General features: G+C 35.9%; 1 protein-coding gene across 1 annotated transcript in view; it reads left to right on the top strand.

Annotated features, from left to right (window-relative positions):
* The window catches only part of dnah7 (dynein, axonemal, heavy chain 7), a 422487-nt gene that overhangs the window by 304772 nt on the left and 102438 nt on the right, over nucleotides 1-15277 (top strand). Inside the window, exons 46-47 of the mRNA XM_039755900.1 lie at nucleotides 65-198; nucleotides 6925-7260. Of these exons, the coding sequence (XP_039611834.1) occupies nucleotides 65-198; nucleotides 6925-7260 (470 nt within the window). The remainder of the gene's footprint in view (nucleotides 1-64; nucleotides 199-6924; nucleotides 7261-15277) is intronic.

The raw sequence follows: 15277 nt of genomic DNA, 5'->3' as shown, positions 1-15277 counted from the left end.
CTAGTGTCTTGTAGAACAAAGATACTGTTAATTACACCACTTGACTGCTCTTTTCAATAATCAGGTGACTCTGCTTAACTTCATGATAACCCCAGAGGGAATGCAGGACCAGCTTTTGGGAATTGTGGTGGCAAGAGAAAGACCTGACTTGGAGGAGGAGAAGCAGGCACTCATTCTCCAGAGTGCAGAAAATAAAAGGTACATTTTTCTCACTGAATAGCCTTTTTATTACATTTTTTGAAGGAGAAATTCTGTTTCAGAAAAAAAAAATGAATAGAAAAATTGAAATAGAAAAAAAAATTACAGAAACTTTTGTGAATCAGAATTGGATAGTGAAATATAAATACTTCTTTTGGAAAGTTTTTTTTTTTGTTTGTTTTTACATTCCCAGTGGCGCTACATCCCATGGAGGGCCTCGGCTGCCTTAATGGTTCTGCCCCATTACTCTCTGTTTCTTTGCTTTTTTCTCCATCCCCTCACTTGAACTTCCCTCATTTCAGCCTCCACTTCCACCATCCACCGCTTTCTTGGTTGTCTAACATATTTGTTGCTTTTTGGGAAACTATTTATTTTTTTCTTAAGGGTTCTATCACCATCTAACATTTCCATGTGTCCCAGCCACTTCAGTCTTCTGATTTTCGCTTCTGTCACTAGGTCTGTTTTCTTCTCTAGCTCCATGACTTCTGCATTAGTCCTTATCTTCCATGTGCCATCTTCATTTAACAGGCCCAAATATCTTCCTCAAGACCTTTCTTTACCAGGTTCACAGCAAGTTTTCTTCGCTTTTTGTTAATGTACATCAGTCAGCCCTATACAGAAATACTGGCTTCATCATGACTTTATAAATGTGCACCTTTTGTTGTATGGTCAATAGCTTTGTAAAACATAATGATACTTATTTACCACAGCTAGTCTTGCTTTCATTTCAGAATGTTTCTCGTAGTTTTCATTATAGATTATTCCTAAGTATTTGAATTCATTCACCCTCTCAAATGTTTTATTGCTAAATCTTGCCCTTCTCTTTGTACTTATCATGTATTTTGTCTTGATTTGCAGACCTATTCTCTTAGATTTCTTATCAAGTTTTCTAGCTGTCTCTATCAGTCTATTTTGGTTTCTAGCAATCAGAACAATGTCATTAGCATAGTTTAACACCAGGTTATTCTTTTATACACATAGCCACCTGGATTTATATTTATTTACCTTCCTCACTACAAACTATAAGCTTAAAGTAAAGAGCATTGATGTCGGAACATCCCCTTGTGGAAGTCCTTGATTAATGTGAAAATCTTTTGACAGCTAACTTTATATCCTTACATTTTGTCTCTTGTAGCATCATGACTATAAGGCCCCTTATTGTCCTCTTTGGTATTCTAAAGTCTTCTAATAATTTTTGACGCTTCCTCTAACCATGTTATCAATGGCTTGCTTGCAATCCATGAATAACTGATGCAAAGTTATATTATATTCATGGCATTTTTCATATATAGATCTTAATGTGAAAACGTGATCAGTGGTGAACGTATCTTTCCTAAATACTCTTTGGTAGTTCCTACCTTTTTTTCTGCATATTTCTCCAGCTTTCTTACTATTACCTTGCAGAAAACTTTGTTAAGTGCATTCTATAATGTTACTCCTCCTTACTACAATCAGTTTTATCTTTACTTTTGTGAATTGGGCATACTCCATTCTTGTGGCATTTGCTCACATCTCCAAATGTTTTGAATTAGTTTGTACATTTGCTTAGTTATCATTAATCCACCATACTTCAAGAGCTTAGCTGCAATGCCATCCTCTCCAGGTATTCTGTTCTTTTTCTTTGATTTTATTGCTTCCTTACCTCCTCTATTTTTAGTTCTTTGATGGCGTTTTCTTCCCTCTCAGGGCCTGTAAGTGCCCATTCCATGCTTTCTTCTATTCTCCCTACTGTATTATTGAGTAGATCTTCAAAATATTCAGCCCATGTTTCTTTATTATCTTTGCCGGTGTTTGTTCTTGGTTGGAAATCTTTCTTCTTCCTCTTCTTCTTCTTTCGGCTGCTCCTGTTGTCTAATTCCTAAGTACAAGTTTCTACTGTCCATTTCTCTACTAATTTCTTGCATTTCTCCTACCCTTTCCCTTTCCAATGCTCTCTTCTTTCATTTTAGTACTGTCTTTGCTTCTCTTCCTTTTTTAAATATTTCCCCAAGCTATATCTTGTTCGTGTTTAAATCATTTTAGCTCTTGCCTTATTTCTTTCTTCTGATCATCAAACAACTCTTTCCTCTTTTCCACCTTTACATTTCCATTATTTTTAACTGGAGTATTTATTATAATCTCCTTGAGCATGTTCAGTTTTTCATTTATGTCACCTTATGACTTCTCTTCCATATTTGTCAACTCATTTACTGTCATTCTTTGGTACCAAGTCCTAACTTGTTTGTTCAACATTATTTTTTCATATCAGTTTTCTTTTGTTTACTCCCAGAATTTCTTTTACCAAGGGAAGTGGTCATTATCCATAACAGCTCCCTGGTTAACTACGGACATCACATGATATTAATTTGAATCTCTGTTCTGCTCTAGGGTGATCGCCATGTCAATTTATGAATTTGGTTATAGGGGAAGTAAGTACTACTCACGTACTACTCACTGTCATATTCATCCCCATAACAAAATAAATCAGTCTAGTGTGATTGTCATTGGTTACTGTTTTTTTTCATATGCCTGTAAATTTTTTCCTAACTGCCCTGTGCATTCATATCTCCCAAAAGAATTTGTATATGATATTTCTGCAATTTCCTAAATGTTTCTTCTATTTTATTATAAATTATTAGTTTGCTTCTTCAGTAGGTGCATGTGCACAAATTAATGTAAAAATTAAATATTGATGATTTTATTCTTATTGTACATAATCTTTCATTAATTGCTTGGAATCCAATTACTTCTCTCTTCATGTTCTTATAAAATGCAAATCTGGTGCCGAAAGAGTTCTGTCCATGCCCACTGTAAAACACGCTATATTCTCCTGCATATACGATATTAGTTTTTTTCCATCTGATTTCCTGCAATGCAGCTATATCCACTTTAGATTTGTTCAATTCAGCTTTTAGGTTTCTTTTTACTCCTAGTTTGTAGAGGCTTCTCACATTCCATGTTGCTAAAAACCAATCTCATTTACCTTTAACTCACTTAGTTTGTTTCCAAGCTTCCATCTGATATTGTTCATTATTTGGCTTTGCTATATTAACTTTTTTTCTGAGATTGGGTTGTAAGCCAGATATTAGTTTTTGATTATCTAGTGGGGTGGCTTTCCTAGTTTCTTTCCTCCAGAACAACAGATTTCCTTTTCTCTGTGTTTCCCTTTCTTGATATTTTCACTAACTCAGCAAATTATCAGGAACATCTATACACTTGTTTATTTATGCAATTATCTAATCAGCCAAACGTGTGGCAGCAGTGCAATGCATAAAATAAAGCCAATACAGGTCAGGAACTTCTGTTAATGTTCATATTAAACAAAATGTGATCTCTGTGATTTCAATCTTGACATGGTTTGAAAACTTCTATAACTGCTGTATGCTGTTGTGATTTCACACACAGTCTCTCCAGTTTACTTAAAATGGTACAAAAAAATCCATTGAGTGATAGTACTGTGAGTGGAAGTTTCTTGTTGATGTGATAGGACAAAGTATAACTGTAGTAAGCAGAAATGCATCTCAAAATGCACAACACATTGAACCTTGAAGTGGATGAGCTACCATAGCAGAAGACCATGTCGGGTTCCACTCCTGTCAGCCAAGAACAGAAAGCTGAGGCTGCAGTGGGCAGAATCTCACCAAAACTGAACAGTTGAAGAGTGGAAAAATGTAGCCCAATCTGATGAATCTCAGTTTCTGCAGAGGAACTCAGATGACAGGGACAGAATTTGGCACCAACAGAATGAATCCATGCACACAACCTGTTTTATGTCACAAAGTCTTCCTCATCAAGCAGATTCAGTGACTCGGGAGCAGCAGCTGGGGCAGACACAGTCTAGAGGAGAGAGGACAGAAAAACGAGCAATTCAGCTGGTTGTGGCTTGGTCTTTTAAATTTTCTAAACGTTGTGCGAGAAGAACATTATGCAGTAAGACTGCAAACCAAACAAGTTGATCCTGCAGAAGGCCAATAAAGACTAAGTTTGTTTCCCATTGAAATACTGTTTAAGTGGGAGTTTTCTAAAGGGCAGCTGTGTTTCTTTGCCATTGGTTTGGTAATGGAATACATTTCAAAATATTTGATGTATCTTGCCCTTTGTGTACCTTCAGTGATTTTCCTTGGTGTCCTCTTGTATATGAACCTCTTTTGACCAGTGCTTCCTCTCATAAGCATTATCTCATAAAGCCTGCTTCTCAGACTGCATTTCAAGGTGCCTTGCTCACCACCTGTCTGCTTTTATGCTCCTGTTCTTTGAAGATAACTCTCAGCATGTCTCCTAAGCCTTTACTCTTCCTTGTGTGTCTCATACTTGCACTTTCGATTGCATCACCAAAGCGAAACTGACCAATCAGATTGCTCATAGGGACTGGCCACAAACACAGACCTTAGCATTTTCAAATATTCCAAATAACTGCAAGTAATTGCAGACTAGCTTATCAGTAATGATTGTTAGTTTTCTTGCTGTTCTGTGTCAATCCAATGTTACATGTCACCCCTTGCACAAAATACACTGTTATAATGTGCTTGTTTTGTAACTTGTGTAGCAATAACATCCCACAGGAACAAAACAAAAAACCATGTCAAAGTCTGTAAAGAATACTTAATATTGTAATACCCTCTTACTGTCTTTTGACATTTTCAGTTTCATTTGATGTTATTTATCAGTTTTGTGCACAAAGGATATTATTTTAATTCTTAGATTTCATCTTGTCTTGTTCACAGAGTATGACTTATATAGCGTTTCAAAACTTTAATTGGGAAGGGACAATCCAAAAACTGTGCATGATTCCTAAACAGATTTGTCAATCTTAAGGAAATTTTGCATGTGTTGTAAAACTGAACCAGCCTAAAAATCAATCAAGGCTACACTGTGTTTAAAGTTTAAGTTCATGATATTTTGCATGCATATTATTGTTGATACATTTTAAAATTTAGACTTCAGTGCCTTTTAAAAGTTCCATTGAAAAATTAGGTTGTAAAACCAAAGCTGCATTATCAAACCAAAAATAATTCAGTTGATGGTAATGAATTTGATTTGTTCTTATTTAAAGTGATGGCTTTATTCTACATCAGTAATTCAATGAAATCAACTGCCTGAGAGGGTGCAGTGTGACAGGAGACCAACACAAAAAACACACATCACTCAAAAAGTGCTGTGAAAATCTGTATTTACATTATTGTTCATGCTATATAAAAAAGGCTATATGCAGTTTCAGAAATTTTACCAGGGAGTCATAATGGGAGGATCAACACCAAAAAAACATTACTCCAAAACAGCAGCGTGGATGTTTGTAAAATGTCCATGTACTGTACATGTATTGTTATGAAGTTTCATAATGAATAGAGGTTCAATACATGGAACAATACAAAATGACAGTACTTTTACCCAACTTACATTTCATACTAGTGATTCAGTTATTCAGCAAGTCATCCTGTTTAATAATGTGGGATTAACCATCTGTTTGTGAAATCATAGAAAACCAGGAAATATGAAGAAGCAACATTCCCGGTTCCATCTCAGGAATGAATTTGCATAATTATGTAGTCCAATCAAACACAAAAAGATCAAATTCTCTAAATAGAGCAGAGAAACGGATAGAGAGGTAGTGTAGTTGATGAAGTTGATAATTGCAAGTCAGCCAGCAATGACAAAATGGTTAACCTTTAATAAAAAAAAAAGAAAATTAACTTTCTTACCTTAACGCATTATTCAAATATACCCATGCAATTACAGCATATATTACAATTATACACTATAAGGCTAATATTTAAACCAGATTTTTTTTCCAAAGTTGAAAATGTCAGCTTATATGTTTTTAAATATATATATATATAGCCAGGTGCAGGAATGACAGCTCTTAGGCTCAAATTTGGGGCACCAATCGGGTCATCTTGATGGATTCAACAAAAATCAAACCAAAACCAAATGCATTATGGCGTTGGGTATCTTGCCATTGGGCTTACAAAATGAAAATGAAAGGCTCAGCTTTAGACCGTAGGATCAGTGTCTATTTTCTTGGGAGCTCTGTTCTGTGGGTTGCTCTTGCCAAAAAGACTCCTCCTTCTGGGCAGCTAGAGTTCTTATGCTCATGGAACCGTGAAGGGCAGAGCTATGTGCTCTAACTGGGTGGTTTCTCGGTGTTGCAGGAGGAGAAGGGGAAGACAATGTTGGAGACAGCGCCCCGTCTCTGCCCAGTAGGTTATTATATATCGCGTTTGAGCCTGAAAGGAGTTCCTTCAATGCATATATGTGGCAATATACAATGTCAAGTTTCTGGGTACCAGCTTAGGGCCCCAAAAGAGGCTACAAGCTACCCAGCTTATGCTGTCACTTGATTGAGACACCTATTTAATGTATTATGGCCTTGTTAGAAGAAAGGTAAACATATACTGTAGATATATTATAAATAATATAATACAGAGTCAAAAGAAAATCAACACTTGCACCCTTGTCAAGCTATATCTGGCAGTCTTGGTGTATAATTTTCACTGTTATTGTGATTTAATTTTCATTTGCTAACAATAAGGAGAGACACATTCGCAGATGATAAGGATAATATCGATTATAGTAGTAGAACTGAAACCCTTCTAAAATAACTGACCAATTTACAAAGTTTTCTTTTGACCTTTTGGATTTATTATAGTGAGAAGTCAAGCAAAATGGCACTTTTTAAGTACCTTTATACTGGTCGTATTATATAAATCGTATACAATTATTTGTTTCTCCTTATTAATTAATTTACAGGCAGTTGAAAGAAATTGAAGATAAAATTTTGGAAGTCCTGTCATCATCAGAGGGTAATATCTTGGAAGATGAGACTGCTATCAAGATCCTTTCATCCTCAAAAGTGTTGGCCAATGAGATCTCAGAAAAGCAGGAAATTGCTGAAGCCACAGAAAAAAAAATCGATGCCACCCGCCTGGGCTACAGACCCATTTCCATTCACTCCTCCATTCTGTTCTTTTCAATTGCTGATCTGGCTAACATTGAGCCCATGTATCAATATTCCCTTTCTTGGTTCATCAACCTCTTCATTTTGTCAATTGAAAACTCGGAGAAATCTGATAACCTTGACAGAAGGTAATGTATTTAAAGAGGGATTGCTCAGTAATGGCGAGTGTTAATCTATGATGTCTGGGCATGCCACTGCTGTTAAAGAAATAGTCATATGGTTGTATATTGATGAGCCTGTGATTGAAGTTTAAAATCTTTGCAGAGTTTGAAATTTCAGGTTTGTTTTCTAGGTTGCCTTTTGTTTCTTCATGCATTTATTTATTTAGTTGTGAATTTATTCAGATTATATTGAAGAAAGGCATGCTATTTTAAAAGAAAAAGGCCATAGGCTAAGAGCAGCAAGTGTAACAGCTAGAATTTATTATGCATCGCTCTTCTGTGCATTGCCTCTTTAGTATTTATTCTTTTTTAGCCTAAGTTCCTCTTACTGTAAATCCTTTTCCCTGTACTTTTATTTTTGAATATTATTTATGAGTCTAAATTCTGCCCTAAGCCACAAAATAAAATCCAGCTAAATTATATTTTAACAACATCATAAATAATGTAAACCTTTCAAAATGTGGTAGCACATTTAAACACAAGGAGCAAAAAACAGACTATTTACAGTATATCAGTAAAAAGAATCCTGAAACTTGAGAATTACACTATTGTGTGTAATGTGTTCTATCTAGCCTTTGGTCAGATAACCTTAACTTTCAAGGCTTCCATGTTTTGATTGTGCGTTTATTGAAAAAAAAGGTAACTTTATAAAATTAATAGTATCTAATTCTAGATAGAGATTTGTTAGATCTAGTATCTAACAAAAATATTATGCCATCAATCAAATGAACATTTCCTTGAAAATTACACTAAGTGTTAGGTTTAAAGCATAAAACTGAATGGTAATGACATTAATATGTTTTAATATTTTTTTGTGGTCAGATCTTTATAAAAGCACCAGTGAAGAAGAGCATTGAACAAAGTGAAGCCAAAACACCTTTTTTACAATTTGTAAGAGCAAACCCACCACTACCACCACCACCATTAACAATCAAAACACCGACTGTAGCTTTCTAAATAAAACTGTTAACGTTTCATAAATAGAAATGCCTTTATTAGTGATCTTTATGATTTGATCTAGAAAAGATTATTTTTCCTATAGTCATGAAATAGGTGAGAGACATCACAACAAAGTTATGATTGCAGATTACTATCCATGACACGTGCCAAAAAAGGTCACTTGATTCAGTGGCACATATACTGTATGACGAGAGTTACCTGTGTCAGTGGCAGCGAATTGAATTGCTTTCTTCATACTGCTAACACTTATTTTACACACAGCTCACTTCATCTTTTAATTTTCTGACTCGAATTTAGAACCGTCATCCTTTCTTTTTTGCATGACCCGCCTCCTAAATGTCTCATGTTTGTATTTTTTAGCTATGATGTGTTGGGGAAAAAGTCAAAATTAGAAGCACTCATGAAGCATTGTAAAATATTCTGATAAACTGATATGATGGACGCACAAATTATGAGAGGAATAGAATTCTTTAGATATAATGTGTGTTAAATATTCACTCAGCATCAATATGCAGAGGAATGACTAATGCAAATGATTTGTGATTGCATTTTAGTAACATCCAGGACCATGACAGGTCAAATGTTCAAGTTAGGAAGGCTGCAGGTTTAGGACTCCATTCCCTAATTTATAATAACATATAGTCAGGACTTAATTATACCTGGAATTCATAAACTTGGACTTGGACATTGTCCAATATGGGGTTGTAGTAGGTCAAAAACTATCTAGGCAGTATTAGGTGCAAGGCTGGACCTGGCCATGGACAGGATGCCAGTATATTGCAGGGCACACTCACTAAAATTCTCTTATAATAAGTCAGATCAGAGATGGCAGTTAACCTGACATGCATGTCTGTTGTTATGGGGCAGAAAAACCCAGGTAACTATTTGGAAATTCACACAGAATTGAGAGGAATATAAAACTCTACTCAGACAGTGGTTGGGAGCAGGATTTGAATCCAGAAGGCTGAATTCCTGTCCCACAGTGCAGTACAACAAATAATTTTTGTATTCTGGCAAACTCTTCAAAAATATGTATGACATGATTTAGGGGTTCCAAATGACGAAGAGAAACAAATGCCTTTAAAAGGTGCTTCTGTCATGATTCTTACTACATCTCCAAAGTTATTTTAACTATGAAAATTTGCAACATTTTAATATTAAAGTCATCCTTACATTTCTTTTAGGAAGTGGCGGTAAAAAGTGATGATAAAGTGTCTCCATTGAAAATTTCCTTCATTACTTGATGACTTGCTGCTGTAAAATTACGAGGACAGTTTTATGCAATTAGCTCAGGTTTTTTTTTTTTTTTTTGCTGACTTCAGATGCTAAAAATGGAAAGTAGCACTTTGTTAAAAAGAGTTGTGGTAGAGTTACATTAAGTATTTGGCCTATGTATTGTGTGTTTTGAGTTTTTTAGGTTCTCCTTGTATTTAGTTCTGTTTTCTTGAAGATTCAAGTGTTCTCTCGCACATCTTGACAAGTGTACTGGTTAGGTGGATTGGCAGGACTAAGGTGATCACTATGGGTGAATGTGCATTGCTATTTATCAGAATATCAGTTGGGATTGGTTCTTGTGCCTCATTCTTCCAAAATAGACTCCATCAAAACACCAACCATAAACTGTATTCCAGAATTGAAATATAAGAATTCATAAATTAATTAATTAACTAGTGCTTTAAAAATACACACCTGATCATTCATACAGTATACTTTTTCATTTCAATGCCCCTGTAAATCCTGTCATATGAGTATTTGTCCACTTTTTCACATACATGTCGAATTAATTAATGAGTTAAGCCTAACAATTTCACTTCTTCCTCTCCCGTCTTTAAGTCTCTAAAGTTACTGCTCATTGTGTGTTGTATGTTTAGTCTATTACTATATATATATATATAAGAAGGAAAACAAAAAATGCAGAAACAGCTGAATGGATGTAGTTCCTCTATTTAAATGACACAGTTTACACAGTCGTCTTTATGGAAATTATAATGACTAGTAAATAGAGATAGCACATATTATTAATTACTTAATCAGAATCAATGTCTGAACTAAAGTGATGAATATTTAAATAAATACATAAATTTATGATTAATACCAGTGGTCAACACATGAACAAATATAAACATACCATTTTGTCATGTAGTTGATAAAGTTGTTATTTTAAACTTGTGCTATCTCGGGATAAATACATTTTAGTCTTAAAAATAATAATAATCTGTAGTAACAAAAACTTTATTTAAATATAGTCTTGTGTATATATAACACTTTAACTGAGGTGCTGCCAAATGCATGTATTACTCCTTTACTATTATGCAACAAGGCCTTAACAGCCACTTTTTTGGGTCTTCATTAAAACTTACAAAGCGCCATTAAAGTGTTTATTCATCGCGGCAATGTGACCTGCTAACAAAGCTTCACTTATGAGTGCTCTGAGGTGGCTTAACTGAGACACGTTTCTCTTGATATTACATTTTTAGTGTAAGACCTGTGAATCCTTCATATTAAGAAAAAGTTTTACTATCACGTCAATATGCCACACTGCCCAGAGATGAATAACATATCTACTGATGTTTCATAAGTGTTATGAAAACCACAAGAAGCCTTTGTTGAGGTCTTGTTACATAAGGTTAAATATGTAATAGTTGCATTTTGCAGTACTAAACTAAAGTGTTATCTTTTTTGGTATTGCATTCTATCAATTAAAGCTAGTATGTGTTTTAGGTTTGAATGATTACGGTTTATTCTAAAGTGTTTTAGTTACATTAATATTAAAGTTACAGTAAATACATATTTTTATATATCATCTTCATTACATAAAACCCTTTGAAAACTTTAGTAAATTAGCACAATAATAATCATATTTATTAGCAAACTTAGCCTCAATGTCAGATCCTAGGCCTAGTCACTGCCTAGGTGGATTTTTCACGTTCTGCCTATGTCTGTGAGTTTTCCACAGGGTGGTGCCCTGACTTTCCTCCCACTTCCTCAATACATACACGTTAAATTAATTAGAAGGTCACAACTGGCCACATTTGAGTGAGTGTGGATGTATGTATCAGTATGTCCTACAATGGACTGGCCGCCAATTTGCAATCAGTTCCTGACTTGTACCCAGTTCTGCTGGAGTGAGCTTCTGCGGTAGTGACCCTTAACTGGATAAAGCTGGTTCAAAAAAAGCAACTGCATTTTGTAAGTAAATTCTTAAATTAAAACAATTTAACAAACATGAGTACTTCAGTCAAGGTGTAATTTGTTTTTGAAGTTCTTTTAGAGGTAACTGAAAAAGAATGAATGAATGAATGAGTAATTCTGACCTGTAAAGATTGTGCTGCTCTCAGTATGTTTGTTTTCTTCAGGTTTAATATTAAGATGTAATCATAACAGAGAAATTGCAATGAAATCAATATGCACAAGTGCACCCTGCCCTTACGATAGGAGTAATTGTATTAAATTATGCAACATCTATTACTTACAATCATTGAAAACATTAAATACAACCACCAATCATTGCCGAGAAAATGCCGTGGGCTCTTAAATCTCCTTTCCAAGGAGCCTGCACATTCTCAGTGGAAAAGCTCATTGTTTCTGGCTAACTTAACAAAGGAATGATTAAACTGGTGATGATGTAATTATATGGTAATGACATTATTTAAAAGTGTGTAGTGTTAAACACAATTAACTGTGGCATATAACCTCAAATATAATTATATTCCCAGACACTAATACAGAGTATTAGACACTTATGTTTGCATTTTAGGAAGTAGATCAGTCTGACTGAGATATAATTATTTTAAATTATTAGGCAACAAAGAAAAACAACAGTACACTTCATATTAATTTAAAACATCCCCCTAAAATATTTCAATAACATTTTACAAAATGCATCCTTGATTTCTAGAAATAACTCTTTCTATTAAAGATTAGAATATACTAGTATCCTGAGCTTTTATTCTGGTTTTAATGTTGCCTTTTTGTATTTTACTGATAGGTACTAAAATTAATATAGTGCATTTAGCTATTTTGTTAAATTTATTGGAATTATTCATACGTGGGTCTGATATTTGAATACAGAGAATAAAATATGCAAAAAAGAGTTGCTTCCATTCAGATGATCAAAATGAGCGTTCCTTCAAACATTTGTGTAAGCCATCTAGCTGACTGTGCTGTTCTCGTGAGGCAGTGGAACAACCGCCTGATACCTAAAACGCCATATGAGTAGGAGGAGCTATTTTTTGCACCTTCCATTCTCTCAGGTTAGACACTGCACATTAGCCTTAGAGGCACCATCATCGCACTGCCATGTGTGGGCCACAAAATCATCTCTGAGCGCCTGAACCTCTTATCTTCATAACTCAGTGCCATTTCCCATCCAAGGTAGAGAGTTAAACTAGCTTTTAAGTGTTGAGTGGTTGTTACTGTTACGGGTTCCTTTTAAATAAATGTACTGAAGTCACACTGCTAAAGTGAACTCTTGTTTGTTTTAAGCCATTCTGACTAGACAACGACATTCCTAAGCTTATAGAGACATAGACAAGAAACAACAGCTAAAGAGTAATTAATCTATACTAATAAAAGGCAAAGCCCTCACTCACTCACTCACTCACTCACTCACTCACTCACTGACTAATCACTAATTCTCCAACTTCCCGTGTGGGTGGAAGGCTGAAATTTGGCAGGTTCATTCCTTACAGCTTCCTTACAAAAGTTGGGCAGGTTTTATATCGAAATTCTACGCGTAATGGTCATAACTGGAAGCAGTTTTTCTCCATTTACTGTAATGGAGATGAGCTTCAACGCCGGGGGGAGTTTCGTGTGACATCATCACGCCTCCCACGTAATCACACAGTACATAGAAAACCAGGAAGACCTCAAAAAGCGCTGAAGAAAACATGCATTATATAATTGAGAAGGCAGCGAAACAATAAGAAGCGAGCGAGTGACATATACAACCATATTCATGAGTTCTGCTACTGAAACAAAGCACGATGTAAACCTACACTTTAAATTAAGTTCATAGACAGGCTGCCGCTGGCGTTTGTAATTTAGTGCCTGCCCATATAAGGCCGTCCGTCAGCGGCAATCCAATAGCAAACTGCCACGGGTAAATATTCACGGGTGAAGGACTGTGCTTATGGAGAGGAAGATGAGATGGTCAGGGTGGTGTTTGACACAAACTCAGCGAAACTGCGAGAGAAAGTTTTAAGTGCCAGGACTAAGGTAACATTAAATACAGCCATGGACATAGCACGAGATGGCACCAGCACAGCTGGGAACCTTCGATGCATGTACACCGAGTGGCTCACGTGAACTGACGCAGTGCACAGATAAAAGGCAACAGTTCCAAAGAGCTGAACAAAACCGAATTACACAATTGAAAAGGCAGCAAAAAATATGAAGCGTCTCATACATACAAGCATATTCATAAATCCAACTACTGCGGAAACAAAGCACACGTTGGAAAAAGTCAATGTCCCGCTAAAGGAAGACAGTGTAAAAAACCCGTGCATGCAGTGTGTCAGGTCTCAGATAAAGAAGAAGACGAGCTGTTTATTGATGCAGTAAGAAACGAATCGATGAATGAAACCTGTCATCTTTACAACGATTGACAAACACGGAATGTAACTTGAACACAACACATCCTACAAATACGAACCTGATTGAAAGAAATAATGATAATCAAATCCTTGATGACAGCAACACTCAGTAACACTCACAAAACAAATACTGTATATTGACAGTCATGTTACGTTATTTTTAAAATGTTCCCTTTTCTTTTTCTAGCTTTTTTAACACACTACTTCTCCGCTGCGATACGCGGGTATATATATATGTATATATATATATATCCCGATCTACATACTCGAATAATGGATACTTTATTCGCCATCAATGATTGTTTTGGTAAAGCCATACTCAGTGTATTCATTAGATGAACGGTAAAAAAGTAAGAGCGAGGGAGGATGACTTATTGAGGCATGCAGGCTGTAGTGCGCCAACTCTATCTGAATTGCGCGATCACATTTGAAAAATATATCTTTTCAAGTTCTATTTAGTCCATATGTGTCAAACTCAAGGGCGCGGGCCACATCCGCCCGGCGTAATTATATCCGCCCGAGATCATTTTATATACTGTATTATTGTTATTAAAGCCCGGGTATATGAAGCGCTGGTAACACAATAAACTACAGATCCCATAATGCAGCGCTTCAGCTGCCTTGCCGAACAGTTACCGTTAATCAAGTCTACCTTAAGATGCTGCAAGTTATTGCGAAGCTAGCTCACACGATGCTGAAGAGAAAAGTTGATTCTGAAAATAGAGCCTTTAAAACCGATGGGAGGCTGAGTATATGTTTACTGAACCCGTGTGTCTCATTTGTGGAGCTAATGTGGCTGTAATTACAGAATTTAATCTAAGACGGCACTATAAAACAAAACATCAGGGTAACCTGAAAGACCTGAATGCAATGCAGAAGATACAGAAAGCAGAAGAATTAAATAAGAATCTGACACTTCAGCGGACGTTTTAACCGTGCACAATCACAAAGTGATTTCAATTGAGGCTGCTTTTATGGGAGACACAACCACTTGCCCCACTTTCCCTATTACCAAGTAATGTTAAACCAAGTCGTCACTACGGTGTTCCCAAATCGCACTTTGCTGATAAACTGAGCGCACTGAGTTTGCACGGCGCTTTGGTGACTTTGAAGAACAAAAAGTCCGTCTACATGCGGCTCGAACCTTGTGCATGTTTGGTAGCACATATCTGTGTGAGAAGCTCTTCTCAGTGATAAAGACTAACAAAACAGCACACAGGAGTCGCCTCACTGATGAGCACCTGCAATCCATCCTGAGAATCTCCACAACACAGAACCTCACACCAAACAGAAACGAACCTGTTGCCAAAAAGATGCCAGGCGTCCAGCTCTAAAATGACATATGAGCAAAGACAACTGAATGATTTGATTTGTTATTGCTGAAAGGAACACATTTTATTTATATTTCCAGGTTTTGTTATGCAGCATGT

The sequence above is a fragment of the Polypterus senegalus genome, chromosome 6 (genome assembly GCF_016835505.1).
Source record: "Polypterus senegalus isolate Bchr_013 chromosome 6, ASM1683550v1, whole genome shotgun sequence".
Lineage (NCBI taxonomy): Eukaryota > Metazoa > Chordata > Cladistia > Polypteriformes > Polypteridae > Polypterus > Polypterus senegalus.
This window is presented reverse-complemented; position numbering and strand designations above follow the sequence as displayed.